The sequence below is a fragment of the Geospiza fortis genome, unplaced genomic scaffold (assembly GCF_000277835.1).
Source record: "Geospiza fortis unplaced genomic scaffold, GeoFor_1.0 scaffold106, whole genome shotgun sequence".
NCBI classification, from domain to species: Eukaryota; Metazoa; Chordata; class Aves; order Passeriformes; family Thraupidae; genus Geospiza; species Geospiza fortis.
In genome coordinates, this window is record NW_005054377.1 from 468,530 (window position 1) to 485,647 (window position 17,118).

Below are 17,118 nucleotides of genomic sequence, written 5' to 3' on the forward strand. Positions count from 1 at the left end.
TTTGGCACGGCTTCCTGAAATCCCCCTTCATCACGTAATGACTCAACAGGGCCTTCAGCTCCAGAAATTCAGGAATTGGGCTTATTGCATATTAATGGCAACTCTGGGACAGTCAAATAAGACAGTTTGTTATAATACTAATTATAGCAAAGCACTCACGTTGTGGTTTGAATGAGTCAATTATGTGTGTGTTAAACTATAAATACATCTTCCCCCAGCCTCGGCTGTGTGGGACGTAATTTTTATTTAATTGCTTGGATACATATTTACCTGAGCATACCCTGGTTTCCCAGGTAAATACGTGTACCAATGCATAACTCATTATGGTCTGTTTGAATAAATAATCCATATTTTATAACTGTACAGGAAGTAATTATTTTCGTACTTTGCTTTCTTAAAGCCAAAGAAATTAAATGCTGTGTGTCCATTCCTTAAAATAAAATAGATGCAGAAATCGAGGCAATACGAGAATAAAGTTTTCATTGTTTTGGTAGAAACTGAGAATATTATTCCAGATTTTGATCTTGTGTTTAGCCCAGAATAACTCCATTAAAGTAAACAGTGTTATTCAGGATTTACTTAGATGCAAATGGGACATGAATTTGGCCTTTGCTCCTTACACTCCCTTCCTTCATCACAAGACTCTTGCAAGCAGCTCACACACAACCATTGCTATAAATGTCATTGTCACATGTTTATAATTTGGAAAAATAAGATATTTCAGCTACACATGGAAATTAACATACCTAAACTTTATGTCTTAGAGAGTCATGGAATGGTTGGATTGGAAGGGGCCAAGAGATCATCCTTGTGCATGTTTGGGAACTCTAGGGCGTGCTTTCCCTTTGGATATTTCTGCCATTGTTTTACATGATATTTGGGAAAGCTGTGTTGTGTTATCACCATGCTAAGGTCAGGTTTTCTAACACTTTTAAGCTCAGTGGGGCCAAAGTCAGCCTTGGCATAAATCCATTAGCTGCAATAGATTTACACCAGAGAGGAATATTGGCTCATTCTTGGTAAATTTTTTTTTATCCAACTCTTTATATTTTATGTTAGAAACATAAGTAGCTTGCGTGCCCTCAGACTAATCAGAATAAGAAACTGTTTTGCTTATGCCAAAAAATAGAGCTATCATTTTTCACATTCTTACATTTTTCAAGTGAGATTATGTTACTGTGACTTCTGAATTCCTGAAATCTCTCTGGTCTCAGTGACTGCAAGAGCCAAGAGAGGGTTGCAAGGGGAAAATCTGAACCTCTTCACGCAGTATTTTTTGTGTTGTGCGTACCAGATACAGTTAATGTTTTGTGTTCATGTGATTAGTGTGGAAAAAAATCAATGCAGTCCAGTATTATGATTTATGGACTGAATCTTTTGCCCACTGAACACTTGCCAAAATGAAAGCTCCCCCCCTTCCTCTTCTTTGGATATTAGAAACAGCTACTGTTTTTGTTGATCTTTTTAACTTCTGAATAGGCCTATTTCAAGTCATAGCAGCATGGGAGCTCAGATTAATAATATACTTATTCAGCCAGTGATACTGAGTGAAACCATTGCTAGTGTGAGTATGAAGGATAGGATTTCTTTAAATTATTTTCAGGTGCATTCATGCATTTCTAAAGAAGAATACAGAGCTATTTGAACATAAATTAAATTGCTGTGTATTGATCATGTTACAGGTGTGTATGAATTTTAATATCAAGAATTTTTGAAGGTGTCTCTTCTTTTGATGACTTTTGTCCTGTGCTCACTGTCAGTTTTCCATCAGAGAGTTAACAAAGCTAAGGGCAAAAAAGCTTACCATTAAATCTTGCTTTTTGGATTATGTTTTTTAATTTAGAGGATAAAGTGTGAAGCATCACTTCTATCTCAGTCAATACAGCATTATGTTTTAGGCTGAAATTGCTTGTCCACAGAGGTGGTGGATTCCCCATCCCTGAAAAAATTCAAGGTCAGACTGGATGGGGCTCTGAGCAGCCTGGTCTAGTTGAAGGTCCCTGCTTGTTACTGGGGGTTGGACTAGATGACCTTTAAAGATTCCTCCAGCCCATTCTGTGATTCCATGATGATGATGGGATTTGCTCCTTTCACCTCACAAGTCAGAACCAAAGGCTCGTGAGCTGAAAGGAGCAAATCCCACTGACTCTTTTTGTGCATTTGGGTTGAACCTCCTTAGTGATAAGCATCAGCTGTGCAGATAACCCAGGTTACCAGGTTTCTAACCCTGTTCTGGTTTTGTGTAAAAACCCCAATTTCCTGCACCTACTGAAAGGTGATGTACTTAGTCCTTTACAAAGAAATTTTTTGCTCTTCACAGCACAATTTGAGGTGTTCAGGGCCTTTGTAGGCTCTGTCACAGTGGATGTGAGGGCAGTCCATTGCTTCACAATCCTTTGGCCCCCTCTTATCAGTTTTTGTGTCATTCCTCGCTCAGTCCCGTCTTTATTATTTTCACAGCTGAATGGCCTGTTCTGTTCAATAAAGTTTTTCAATTCCTTCATTAATAGAGTCGATGTTGCCTATCAATTCATTTTCTTTCTCCCAAATGAAATAAGAGCATTCCTAAAAAAGTTCTTCATGTGAGTCTGGTTTGTACTAATGCTAAGTCAAGTAGGGGTAGAGTTTCTTTCAAAAAATACTTAGGTAAGCTGTTTAAAATTAATATTTGTTATTCTAAAAAATTGGGAGAGCGATCAGCCGCCTTTCCACAGTTGCAGATAAAGTGCTATGGCAAGAATTTGGCATTTTTACATTGCCTGAGAGAATTATATGTTCATTTTCTATGCTAAGAGAAGAAAAAAAAATGGCAGCAGGACTTTTTAAAAGCAATCATTTTAAATATAAACAAAAAAGCTTTTTCTTGAGATTTGTCAAAGGTCTTCCAGGCTTTTCATAAAATTGTTATTCGCTTCTTGGCAAGCAAGACTCGAGTGAGTGACACCTTTGAGAGTCCCAGCTTGTGTTTTAGTGCACAGCTTGTATTTTGCTATGGACAACCATGCAAAATATTATGTGAATTTATTTAAAACAAACCCCAGTGAATAAAGTTTTTAACACTGAAAAGGCCATTTAATTTATTCATTTATTTTAGTTGCAGCAAGCAGCTGAAGTTTCTCAGATGAGAGGAGCTCGAGTCATCTCTGCTGAAGATCTCCTATTCTTAATGCGCAAAGATAAGGTACAGTAATTAGACAGAAATTCCTTATTTTATGTAGTCAGCTGCTTTTGTGTTTTCAAGTGCTTTCTTAACCTTTGTAAAGGAATCCATCATCATGAATACCTTTATTTTGAAAGTATAGCTGCTCTGCAATCATATGTGATCAAGCATGTTATAATCATTCTGTAATATCTGAGATAAAAATTGGTATTTTTCCTATAGCTTCAATTATCAATGGATTTTTTTTTCCTAAAGCTTTAGTGTAGATTATGTGCCTTAGAGCTCAAAACAATTTCTTAATAAGATATAAGTATTGATCCCTATACTTTATGTCCCTTTAATTAAAAATCAATAATTCTGATTTCCCCCTGCTTATGAAGGGTATCAATGTGATGTTTGACAATGTAATCATTATAGTTTTGTTATTTAGACTATCTATAAATCCTCTTTGTTTTATTTTATAATATTTTTCCTATGTTCTATCCCACTAAAATCTCCAAATTTAGATATGGCCTTGCTTTCTCTGGATAGTAAGTAGAGCAGATCAACAAGGGAAAAAAATAATTTTCTCTCCTCACATTTAATAATTATTAAAAAAAAGTCAACTATTTTTTTAATTACATTATTTATTCTTCCTTTATGTTCTTTTCTTCCTTAGTTTCCCTCTTTCTCTCACCCTTTTCTCTCTTTTTTTTCCTTTCCTCATTTGACAGGTGAAACCTAATGAACAAAACTATTTCAAAATTAAACCCCACTAAAACATGAAAATAAATTGTAGTTCCTTTATCTGATAAAAGCTGTAAGGCTGTTCTGAAAACAGTGGTTGATATGGAGTCGAAGTTCATGGAAATGTGCATTTCTAGCCTAGAGTTTCCAAAGTAAGCAAACATTTTGGAGTTCCATAAAGAAGCCCGATATCTGAATTTCTCCTTTCTGAAAGTCAAACTCATTTCTGTCTCACAGCAAAGTACCAAGGAGCTCAAATAAATAATATTCAATATGGATTTGCTACTGTCCTGAGGTACTTTCTATGTATGGATTTTCTGCAGACTTTAATATGACAGATATTTTAAAGGTTATATTTACTGAGTAATGTGGTACATGTTTGCATGTTTGTGTGTTACAAAGTTTATTAAATAAGAAATAACTATGTAATAGTAATTAATATAAATGTATTTTTTCTCATAGAAGAAGCTTCGAAGGCTACTTAAATACTTGTTTTTTCGAGACTACAAATCTAAAATTGTCAAAGGAATAGAAGAAGATGACATCCTCGAAGGTAGAAAAAAAGAAATTACTTAATTTCGGAGAGGCTTGATGTCTTGTAAAAATGCTGAACAGTTCAATGCATAGGATTAATGTCTTGCTTGATAGAGACACAAAAATAGTCTCTTTAGAGGAATTTTGCTTAAAATCTCTGCTTTTCCATTTGAAATATGTGAGCATTTGCATCTACCATCCACATGAACAGTACGACTTTAATGTTAGAGCTCTGTTGAAGTAAGAAACTGGTCCTGATTAAAGGGCTTATTGATTTCAGCATCTGTATTTTAAATGCACCACCTGCAATTGAATGGACATTTGTTAAATTATTATCAAAAGGTTTTGATATTGATATTTTTGACATGCTTTAAAAAAATAAACTCTTATAATCTGAAGTTACTGAACACTAATATATGATGTGGGTGGTTTTTTTCAGTGTGGTTTAACATTTTATACTTTAAATCTCTAGTTTAAATAAAGGGAAACGCTTTTGTTTCTGCATTCCATGAGGAAGTCACAGTTTTTATTACCAATACATTTAAAGGAAAAGCACTTTGAATTAAAAATATATTAATTTATGCTGTATAGTTTCCTGGTTTAAAGTTTTCTTGATTTATATTGATATTAGAACTAACATTTCCGTTGTAAAAAGTTAAGTTAAAACTTACCATGGCAAATCTAAACCTTACCATACTATTACAACATCTAGCAATGTCCACACACAACTTTCTGTATTAAACTTCCTTTCTCAGAGCCTTTTATTATTTTTTTCCCATACAATGAATTCCTTGTGTTTGGTTCCTCTGAGCGTCCACATTGATGCTAGGTAAACATTGTACCTCTTGCTTTGACTTCATCAAGCAGTGGAGAAGTTTTTGTCAGCTCATTTGAGATTTAATTTGCCTGTGGCATTTTATTTTCATGTATTGTATGTGCAAGCAATGTGGCAGTACAGATTCTTACCTGGCACCTTTGGGGTTTTAATACTTTAACTTGTGTCATTACTTAAAGCAAATAAACAATTCCCTTTAACCTTTTAGATGTTCATGAAAAGCTTCCTAAATGCAGTTTATCCTGGAATTAAAGAATACCTTTTCTAGTAGGCTTTGATAATTAAAGCCATTAATTTTCTTTTGTGAATTTAATGCCTTTATAGGTGCTCTGCAGTTTAGAACAACAGAGGTCATCTTGCGAGCATTCTCCAGGTTTTGCTGCAGAGCAATGGTCCATCACCTATGGAATTGCAAAGTGGTCCTGTTAGAGTTTGCTTGAGGCTGTAGGTAATGAGGATGTTCTGCATGTGTTCAGGGAAGAACATTTCCTCAATATATTCTGCTCTGTGACTCAAGTTCTTTCTACCAAAGAGGGATTGTTTCCTCTAGAGCTGTGTCCACTGTGGATTCTTTGGTGAGAAGTAATGATATATGGGCAGCAGATTAGTTTTCTCTAGATGATGAAAAATTACTTTTTTATACTAAAAAGTACTAAAGATGATGTTTTTCTGTTACTGGAGCAGAGCAGTGACATCACCTTGTTCAGGTAGCACAGCTTGTGTGAGGGGCACAATAAAGAGCAGGCCTTTTCTGCTCAGTGCTGGTTCTAAATCGTGTCACTCTGAGTGATGTTTGGAGACACCAAATAAGTTAAGTTTGTTGTTCTTTGCTTGTCTTTGTGAAGACAAATTCAACAGCAATAACACCAACAAGCGGCAGAAGCTGGCCCAGGACTTCCTCAACTCCATTGACCAGACTGGAGAGCTCTTGGCCATGTTTGAGGATGATGAGATTGATGATGTCAAGCAGGAGCGCATGGAGGTAATTCTTTCCTTTTACTGATACCCAGCAGAGAAACTGTGAAACATTTAATACATCATGCTGCTCTGATGCCTTTTTCATGCTACACATTAAATCATTGATACATGCCAGATGGTCTAAAGAAATCCCATTTCCATATTTTTCCCATTCCTTCAAATGTTTCTTCATATCTAAGCACACATGCTGAGAAGGAAGATTACAGAAGGGTAGTTATGGATCTTTCTGTCTGCTGTGTATTTGTATTTCCTTCCTGTAGAAAGCAAATTCTATTTATAAACATTCCATGCACATTTTTCACAACAGTATTTTCCTTTCTCATTATTTATCTTCTTATCAAATGGTTTCAATAGCATTTGAGAATTTTCATATAACACAGCTTACAGATGAAGTTAAAATATTCTGTGCAAACATGCTTGAGTATAAACTCTTATCTCCATCCTTTTGAGTCCTATTTTCTGTACTATGTAGTTATGAAAAATTTTGTCTACATTAAAAAATGCAGTGCTACATGACCTCCATAAAGCTAGGTGGGATTGAGAAGCAGTGTAACTGTCAGCATGGAAGTGGTTTTGACTAATTTTCTGTGGGTGGGCAGGACTACCCTGGTTTTTTGCTAATCTGGCCCACAGTGAATGCAGAGAAGAGTCCTTCACCCTTCTTCATGCTCAGTTGCTCAATTCTTCCTCATGTTTTCTGTAGGCAACTGGATGTCAAGGGCAAAATTGTGCTGTGAGCACACTCACAATTCCAGAGAAGTATTTGAGCCAATTTCCATCAATTTTCAGACATCAACATAGTGGACAGAACTGTTGGAAATTTGATATTTGTAGAGTGATTTCTATACCCTTTCAGTGCTGGAAGCTGGGGGCTTTGGTTTGAGTTCCTTTTCAATGCTGAGGTGGCTCATGTGTTTGGTAATATTTTTGTATTTAATATTTGGCTATTAGGGCTTCATTTCCCTTTCAGAATTTCATGGAAAATTATAAGAAATAATGGATTTTTTTTCCTGGTCTAGTTGTCATTCTGCTTTTTTTCTTCTTAATGGAGCCGCTGGCATTTCCAATCTGTTTTCTGCTCCTTTCTGTCCTGCAATGGGAAGAAATCAAAACCTAATGAAGAACCACTTCTTTCTAAGAATTTGATTAGGAACAAGTCCCATTTCCCCCCAGCTGAGAATTTGTGTCATTGAACAGTTGTATCCAACCACTGTTTGTATTTTGGAAACTGGTGGTTTATCTTCTTCAACCTCTTACTTATTTATTTATGCAAAATGTTGTGTTTTACATAAAGGCAGGCAAATCCTTTGAGCTTGTACACACAGAAATAGATAACAGCATTCTTCTGAATGAGGGGGTTATGTGCTTTACTTTGCACTCTCTTCTGTTCTTACAGTATAGTTTTTTCCAGGTCTAAAAAACTATGCAAATTGATAAAAGTATGAAGTTCTCTGCTGTATACAATGACATATCTGAATCTATGTCTGTCAGGGAATGTGTGTCTATAATCAAATATTTGCCTTTGATCTGACTATATGTTTTGGGTTTTGTCACTAGAATGTAATCCATGAACTGTAGTGTGTGTGTATGTGTATTAAATATAAAAAGTAATTATTCTCTCTCTTGCTTGACTTCATTACATTTTGTGAACTCTTGACCTGTTTCTATGTTAAAAAATAAAAGAAAAATCAAGGTCTTATTTTAGAATACATTAAGGAATTATATACAGGTATGAAGCCAGTACTATCTACTTGCTTTCTTATTAGTCTCTAAATCTAATGACAAAATACAAAAGACAGTTTGAAGCATGCTACTCAAAATGTTTAACATGCTTTTGGCTTTGTTTTGTTTGGGATTTTCTTGTCACTTTGAGGTGAGTAGAAAGGAAGCAAAGATAGTAGGAAATGTGATCCATTCCTAAAGGAAGAGTTGTTAGTGGATGGGCTAATCTCCTGTATCACATTTTCTGTCTTCAGTAGATTGTTTAATCCACACTAAATTCTGGAGGAAATCCAATAGACAATTTAACAGTGTTTTGTTAAGGAATTAGTGTACTGAAATCATGAACTTCAATCTAAGGGCAATGTTCCTTTTAGGTATCAATTACCTCAGAAATGTGTGGTTATCTTAGTTTGGACAACCGTAAATTATTTCAGTTCCACTTTGCCTTGGGCCAAAATCATGCTAAGCTGTCCACAGTAGATGATAAACATGTATTTCTGATGTCATTATGGGCTAAACAGGATATGATTGTTTAGCAGTATGGTTTCAGTTATGATACAAAATGCAAATCTTGTTTATACTCATTCCTTCTAAAGCATTTCATAAAATTAGAGCTAAGCCTTCATGTTGTTGCCTGCAGTGCTGTGAGGTCCATTCCATATCTGCACCACAGAGGAGTCAGGAAAGCTCTGAGCCACTTTGGGACTCTACCAAAGGAGAGCAAACAATTCTACACTTCTTTGACTGAAATACAGCCACCAGCACTGCCATATTAAAAGCAAAGGACACTCGTCTAGGATTGTCTATAGAATTTACTGGTGTATCCCATGGTTTTAATTTGAAACAAAGGGAATGTCTCTGGAACAGTAATACCAGCAATGTGCAAAGGGACATTGATGCAAGGTGGAATACTATTAAAATACTCTTTCTACAGGGCAGGAATTAAGAACATATTTCACACTACTTTGTCATAACACGTGATTATTTTATCAATACATTCTGATGACTTTTTATAAAAACTGCAATAGTAGCATTAAGTAGACACAAACCAGCCAACTGTATTGGCAAAATCAAAACAAAATAAAAACTGGAATAGCACCTCTGTCTCACTTCATAACAGTTCCTATCCTGCTCTCCTGAGACAGCAGTAAAGCACCAGTGACACGCTGCTCAGAGTAAGAACATTTATAGATGGAAAAAGTGATTCTCATTCCTGGATCTAACTGAACTGCGCATGGGAAGAAGAGATGGATCATAGAACTGGTCTGCATAACGTGTGCCAGTCTCTTGAGAATAACACATGTGATTCTCTTTTTTATTGCACAAAAACTCCTTTTTTATTGCACAGGTTGGGCTGTGGAATAGCCAGAGCTGGTGGTGCTCAGGAATTCAACTTCCCTTCCTTTGGCTGTTCTATGGCAGAATCCACAGTAACTGACACCTTGCAAGAGGATGGCAATTTGGCTTTCCTGTGTCTCTTAAGAATCATTTAGAGAGGAGAGATGGTATTCCTGTGGGATGTGACTGAATTGGTGGGGCAAAAATGTCCCTGTTCCTTTAAAATCTTTGACTTTTTCCTTATTTTGCAGTTTGGGTAGACTTGGAGTTTTAGGTGCTTGTGTCCTTACGTTGCTCCTCTGAACCTCTCAGGTTCCTGACCATAGTTCAACCAACTGCAGGTTTGGCTGTGATTTTGTGAATGGTAACTTCAGTTCTGCTGCTTTTTTTCCTGTGAGAACCACTATCACATTCTCCAGGTCATGCCATTAAATCAAGTGTAGCTATTTAAAAACTTCAACGTCACTGCAAAGCTGACATCTCTTTCATTCTGTAAATACCCATCTTTTTTCATTTGTTTTATAGCTTTAATTCTCTCTCCCCCCCCCCAAGAAAAAGTCTTCCCATCAGAAGTCTGGGCTGACACACAAAAGAATTCATAGAGCATCATGCTGTGAGTGCTCTGTTTCACTTGTGTTCCCATAGGATTAGGGGAAACACCATTCATCTGTCACTCTGACTGCTAGTTTAAGGATACATTTCCAACACTCACTTGTTATATGGCAATAATTCAGTTGCAGTAGCTACCATAATGCTTTCATAGTACATTGCAAGTTTGAATAAACAGTGGAGGGAAGATAACTTCCCTACAAGAATAGACTACCTTAAAGCAAGCTTGAAGCCAACCAAATGGTAAAAAACTAAGTTCAATCCCTACTTTCTGATTCTTTTGTGGGGAGTTGGAGCTAGATGATCTTTAGGGTTCCTTCCAACACAAACTATCCTATGATTCTATGATTCTATGATTTAAGATGAAGAGTCCTATGAATTGCTGAATTGATATTTAAATATAAATTCAATTGCTGAAGTGATATTTAAAAACCATAGATACCTATTTTTATTCTAGGAGGTTCATTGTGGATGTCATTTTTTCAGTGCTGCTCACCAGTATTCTTGTCTTAGTGAGAAATCTCTAAAGCTCACAGCAATGCAATGGGCTCTGTGCAAAAGATGGTAGATGGCATTAAAGTGTAGGTCGAATATATAGTTTTTTTACATTTTTTTAATTGCTCCTGTTTAATTTTGTCTTTTTTGAGACAGACTTAATTTGTATTTGAACAAGACCCCTGAACACACCAAACTGCATCTTGAGGTACAAGGAATCGTGCTCTGGGAGTTCACTCTGTTTCAGTCTTAGAAATAGGTTGGACTTACAGTAAATTATTAAACTACACAATGAACAAGATTCCTTCCTGCTGGAGTATCATCATCAGCTTTTGAGTGATCACACTTTGACCTGAACCAGGTCATGTTGTCCCAAACAATGTCCAACTCTGGGGCCCTCAACATAGGAAAACAAGGAGCTGTTGGGGCAGGTCCAGAGGAGACCATGAAGATGCTCAGAGGGCTGGAGACCATTACTATGGAGCCAGGCTGGGAGAGCTGGGGGTGTCCAGCCTGGAGAAAGCTCCAGGGAGACCTTAAAGCCCCTTCCAGAGCCTGAAGGGGCTTCAGGAGAGCTGGAGAGGGACTTGGGGAGTGCTGGGACAAGGGGGAATGGCTTTAAACTAAAGGGAGGTTGATTAAGTTTAGACATAAAGAAGAAGCTTTATACAATGAGGATGTGAGGCACTGACACAGATTGCCCAGAACCATTCAGTGTGAGGTTGGAAGGGGTTCTGAGCAATCTGATCTGATGGAAAATATCCCTTTTCTCTGCAGGGCAGAGGGACTAGGTGGCCTTTAAAGGTCCCTTCCAACCCAAAATATTCTATGACTGTAAACTCCTGGGAGGCAGCAGAGGCCAGGAGCTCTCCCCACCACAGTTTGGGTGTGACCACTCTCTTAGGAGAGCATTAGCATGGACAGAGGTTGCTCTGTGATGATTGTCCTTGGACCCTGGGCATGGACTTGGGGTCTTTTAATTGAGAGAGTGAAAATTGGAGGGCATAAGTGCATAAATCAGAAAAAAGTAAACAACTGTAAGCTCTTCTTTTCAGGGTGGATCTGAAAGATGGTGTTGAAGTTCTCAAATTCATCGTACAAATTTGGAAAAGATGTACAGAGAAAATAATCAGGAAGTGATTTAGGAAGAACTCTGAAACCTTTTAGTATGCTCATTTCACTGGCCAAAATTATGCCAGTGTGGGAGGGCAGGTCATTAGTCTTTAAGGAGTATCTGATTTAAAGCCCATATGGAAAGTAGAGACAACACACACTTAATAGAAACTGCATGCTGGAAGACAAACTAAGACGTTTTCTTTTACTAAGCATCAATTCTCAGTGCATGTCTCTTTTGCTCTCCAATTTTGATAATATATCTATTTTTCTTTTCAAAGAATTATTTTTGACTTCCTTGCTGAAATCAGATTCATGTTGACAGTATCTATATTTTGGGACAGAATTCTTTGGATTTAGTTGAGTGCTGGCTTCTGTTATCTCACAATATTGTGCCCAAATCAAATAAATTTTTCACTTTTTAGAGTCATGGTTTATTGACCATAAACCTTCTTTGATTTTAACAGCTACACCTTAGGAAATAATGCATCCCTGGGTAAGATTTGATAGTGTAGTCCCTGCGGGGTTTTTTGTACTGTTCTTTACCAAACATTGTCAAAAATGGACAAAGTAGTGCCAGTGGCAGGACAGAAGAAAAAGCCATAACATTAAATCCCTTAAATCTTACATTTTTTATGGACTAAATAATTGCAGCCCTAAATGCAAACCAGTATCATCCTCACCTGTGAGTCCTGGCTGTCGTAGACATTCTTTTCACTAAAATCCTTTCTTTAGGATTTTTTCCTTCTGGGAAGCTGAGGCCCCAGAAACAAGATGTAAACAATAGATTGTCTGCTGCTGTGGAATGCAACAGGTGGGTCTGTGATTGGTCTCTGGGGTAAGTTTTGGTTCAGTGACCAGTCACAGCAGAGCTGGCTTGCGGAGTCTGTCAAAGCCAGCTTGTGTGTTATCATTCTTTACTTTTCTTAGCTTAGGTTAGTAGCTTCTGGAAACTCTCCTCTCTTTTTCTTTTTAGTATAGTATAATAGATGCATGTATCATAGAATAATAAATCAAGCCTTCTGATCATGAGTCAAGGATCTCGTCTCTTCCTTCATCCCAAACACCCTTGTGACCACCGTCAACACCTGGCCAAGAGTAGAAAAGGATTTATAGTGGCTAAATAACGTATTCAAAGTTCCTGTCCAAGGACACAAGAGTCCTGGTACAGTGAGGAAAGCAAGATCAGGATCTCATTTTCCCACTCCCTTAAGCTGTTTTGAGAGCTCTGTTCATCACTTTCACAAGTTGGGCTGAATTTCACTTAGTGGTACCTGCCTAAAAGTTTAAACATCCCAGAAACTTAGGCTGGCTTCTGTACTCAGAAATGAGAAGGAAAAAATCCAGGGGGAAGTTAATTTCTTAGATCAGAGGTAGAAATAATTTTATTTTTTCCAACTGTTATTCCTTGAAACGTCTGAGTTACATTTAAATGTACTTCATCAGATGTTAAGAAAAGTACTCCCAATGCCTCCAGGATGGTTAAATCTGTGTGCTGTGGGACCTTGATATTAAAAAAACCCTGTAATGATGATATAAAATAGACTTTAGGGTCACACCAGCTCCCTATATACTGTCTACTGCTTTTCATTTACACAGATGCCAAGATTAAAAAGAACTTAGATGAAACATCAATCAACAAAAAAAACCTTTATTCTCTAGGCAATGGGAGTTTTTTTTCAATACTGCAAAATGGAAGTTAGGAATGCAAATATAGAAAGAATTAATTCCATTGCATCAATCCACCCAGTTTTTCCAGATGAGTGCAAAGCACAACTGGTAGCAACTCAACTCTAAATTTGCTGTTTTGGCATCAAAGTATCTGTAAGCATTATTTGGTATAAAAATAAGCCTGGTGGTATTAATGGTTTCTCTGATTACACATTGCTTGGGAATGTTTGACATAGTGAGAAAGCACTGTTTCTCTTGGGCAGTGATTGAATTGGTTAAAAGTAAACAGAAAATAAACAGGAACAGTTTTTCATTATTATCTATATGGCTGTAAATGTTGTGTCATTCTCTTTGGAATGGGAAAAAGCCCCTGAGTGGAAAAGATTTCTTGTCACAGCCCGTATCAATCAACTTTTCCCACTGCTAAATCTAATGTTATTGGCTTTTTCTCACATTGGGGTTGCTTGCTATGGTTACATAGAGTGGCCTGTTTGTTTGGATCTTCAGTCATGGGGTTTTTGAGCATTTTAGTGAATGTTGCTCATACTGCAAATCTAGGCAGCTTTGCTGGAAGGACAAGGTGTTATTTGCTTTTCTGTCTTTTAGTTCTTTGAGTATTTTTTTGCCACTGTTTGCTTTCTCTGAGGAAGAGGAAGATTTGAGGCTGTTGTAGTTTTGACACCCAAATGACTGTGTCTCAAATTGTGGAAGGAAACTTTATATATATAGTATTTATATCTGTGATTAAATGTAGACACACATGCTTATAAACAGTATTTCCATGGAGCATTTGATTAGGAGCCAAATACAAGACTAACAAAGCATTTTTCTTCTGAACGTATTTTAACATGTTTAACATGTTGCTTAGCTTTACTAATCACCCTGTATTGGTACTCACAGCTGAGTTATTTTTTAGGTAAACTTTGGAGAATTGGGAGCAAGGATTGATGCTGAAGTCTGACAAAGGTCCCATTGGTAGGAGGTTATTGAAAACTCTTGTTGTAATTTAAAGTAATTAAATTTGTGCTAATAGCCATTTGCATTTTTGAGGTTGTTTAGAGATGCAATAATGCAAATCTTGTCTACAAGACAGGCTGTAACTCAGATACTTTAGAGTGGAAGTTATTTTTTCAGATCTTTGAACCTTTATGTAGCAAATTGCTGTCTTTTAAGTTCACTAAGCCTAAATATTGAGGTCCTTTCTAAATGAGGAGGAAGCAACAACTCTTTATGTCTTATGGTAAGATGTTAACCAGGTCTACACTGAGAACACTTCTGTCCTCTCAAGTTTTTCAGAAGGAACTCATCACTTGCATGAAACCATTTTTGAGACTGTTTTGCACAGGATTCACAAAACTCAAAAACCCATGGAGTTGTAACACAAGTTAAAATTATATAAGAATTTCAAACACAGTATTATTCTGTAAGATTCCTACTTTTTCTTTGTTGCAAGGAAGAGATTTTCTGACACTGTTGTGAAGAGTGAGACTAAAATCTCAGCACAGAGACCCTGTATTTTTGGCAGAAATCTTCACAACCACTTGCTTCTCTCACTCCCATCTGGAAAACTCCATAGACAGGAGCACCTTGGGTTGTCAGCCACTGTGTGACCAAGCTCCAGGACACCCCTGAATTTCTCTTTCCTTCCATTTAAAGTTTCAAATCACAAAAATCTGTCTGTGGAAGAAAATAGCACCTTCTAACACATGAAGACAATAGAGGAAGGCTCTCTATGGCGTGAAATAGAAGGGAGTTGAGGGTGTTCTTTTGTTTCAACTGCTGCAGGAAAGGTTTTGAGGTGTAACAGGTAAGGTCCTGGGCTCAGCAAAGAAGGGAGAACACTCACAAGCCAATATAAAGGAAAGGAATTTTTTCTGCTTCATCCATAGGAGGCTGATGCAAGACCCTTGGCCTAAGGCTGTGCCAGGCTCATTTATCTGAAGGTTAATTTATCTGCTATTTCTAGACATCACAGGCAGAGCAGAGAAGCCCTTTTCTCTTTCCTTACCCTGTATATCCACTAAGGGATTAGCACTGTCTTTCCCAGTATTAAACTCCAGCCAGGAACTAAAACCTGCTTTGAATCAGGCCCATGGGTTTACCCTGCAAATACCTCCCACAAAATGACTGAGAATCCTTTTCTTTCTAACTGGAATTTGCCCTCTAACAGCAGACTGAGCAAACTGTGTGTCATCAGAGACTCTCCAGCCAGTCTGCAGCACACAGACAGCATAGAGGAGCATTGGAAGTAGTTTTCAGGCTGCACTCCAGCTAAATATAGCCAAAATGAGCTCAGTTCTATTGAATTGCACCACTTAAAGGGGGGAGTAATCTATAGAGGGTTATTGAATACAAAGATGTTTCGTTTGGTTAAAGAAGTGTTTGAGCCACAGGGTGCTGTATGGCTGTTGAAAATAATTATCATAAGCTAGTTTTGTAGTTATACTGATCATAGCTTTCTACTGCTGGAACCTGGGCAAAACAGAGATTTGTTCTGTCTCTCCTTTTGTATATTTAATTCTTCTTTTTCTGCTTTTAATTTTGGTTTGGCATTTTATTTTTTTGTTTTTCCATCTGACCACAGGATTAGCCAAGACTAGTGCAGTTTTTCTCCCCGGAAATAAAGAGGTCAGTTTGCTGGTTCCTGGGCTGTGCTGTCCATAGTATTTGATTTCATTCACATAGGATTTTTTGAATGTTACTCTTTCATTGAAGTCAGAGAGGATTTCATGAACCGCAGGCATTTAAGCAAAAAATTAGGAATCACTTGATTCACCCAATAGTCTCTATCTCCATATTGTCATCTTCCTTTCAGTGAATTCCAGACCACAATCCAGCATTTCACAAGATTTGATTACCTATTACCTAATTACTATGGTCAAGTGTTGTCATTTTTTGTTCACATTTGCAAAGCAACAAGGGGCCAAACTTTCCCACATTTATATTCACATTCAAGTTCAGATATCATGAGGAAAGTCAAAGGATCTGTTGCTAAGGTGAAGGTCATTAAGGTAATCCAATAGTAAACACATTTTTTCCCTAGGGAATGAGAAATGTCAGCATTTTTTGTTTTAAAGCTCATTCTGATAGGACTTGTAACTATGAGCTGCACTTGTAACCTTACAGACTATCCCTAAGATAGGAACCTCTGGCAGATTTTTCCATAGGGCATGTGATTTTAGTACTGAGAGTAAGAATAAGAACACAAGTTCAATGAAGAGTACAAGGTATGTAGGTTAATGTGATTTTACTTTCATCAATTTTCTATATAAATTAACAGGAAGGAACTAAAGTGAGCACAGGACATTTCAGAACCAGAGTAGTTGCCTCTCCTTGTACTACATTTTCGTGAAGCATACATTGACAGAGGTGAGATTAAGGTTAGATATGAGAAAGAAAATTATTTACTGTGAGAGTGGTGAGACACTGGCACAGGTTGCCCAGAGAAGTCATCCCTATCCCTGGAAGTGTCCAAGGCCAGGTTGCATGGGGCTCTGAGCAGGCTGGGATAGTGGAAGGTGTTCCTGCCCATGGCAGGGGATCGGCTCCAGGGATCTTTAAGGTCCCTTTCAAACCAAACTATTCTGTAATTCTGTGATTCTCTTTATGCATTCAACTCAGACGTGATTAGCTGCTGGATCGTATAAACTAAATAAAAGCAGTAATTCATTTCATGGCAAATAAATACTGAGTCACAATCCAGAGCAGTCAAATGTGTGGAAAGCAGGCCTGGCATTCACAAGGACCTTGTTGACAGGCTGGAGAAATAGGCTGACATGAAGGTCAGCAATAGTAAATGTGGATGCTGTAACCCCATGCAAGGGTACAGCGTGTGGGGCAGCCACGTGCTGGGCTGTGCCAGCAGAGGTTACCAGCAGGTCAAAGGAAACAATGGTTCCCCATGATCTGGCACTTGTGAGACCACATCTGGAATCTG

The 17,118-nt window shown here is 37.5% G+C and overlaps 1 protein-coding gene across 3 annotated transcripts in view; it reads left to right on the forward strand.

The window, feature by feature from the left end:
* Window positions 1-17,118, forward strand: part of SUPT3H (SPT3 homolog, SAGA and STAGA complex component) — a 254,162-nt gene that overhangs the window by 166,638 nt on the left and 70,406 nt on the right. For all 3 annotated transcript variants that reach the window (XM_031060241.1, XM_005424937.2, XM_031060242.1), the window contains 3 exons: window positions 3,095-3,181; window positions 4,349-4,439; window positions 6,101-6,237. In XM_031060241.1, coding sequence (XP_030916101.1) covers window positions 3,095-3,181; window positions 4,349-4,439; window positions 6,101-6,237 — 315 coding nt within the window. The remainder of the gene's footprint in view (window positions 1-3,094; window positions 3,182-4,348; window positions 4,440-6,100; window positions 6,238-17,118) is intronic.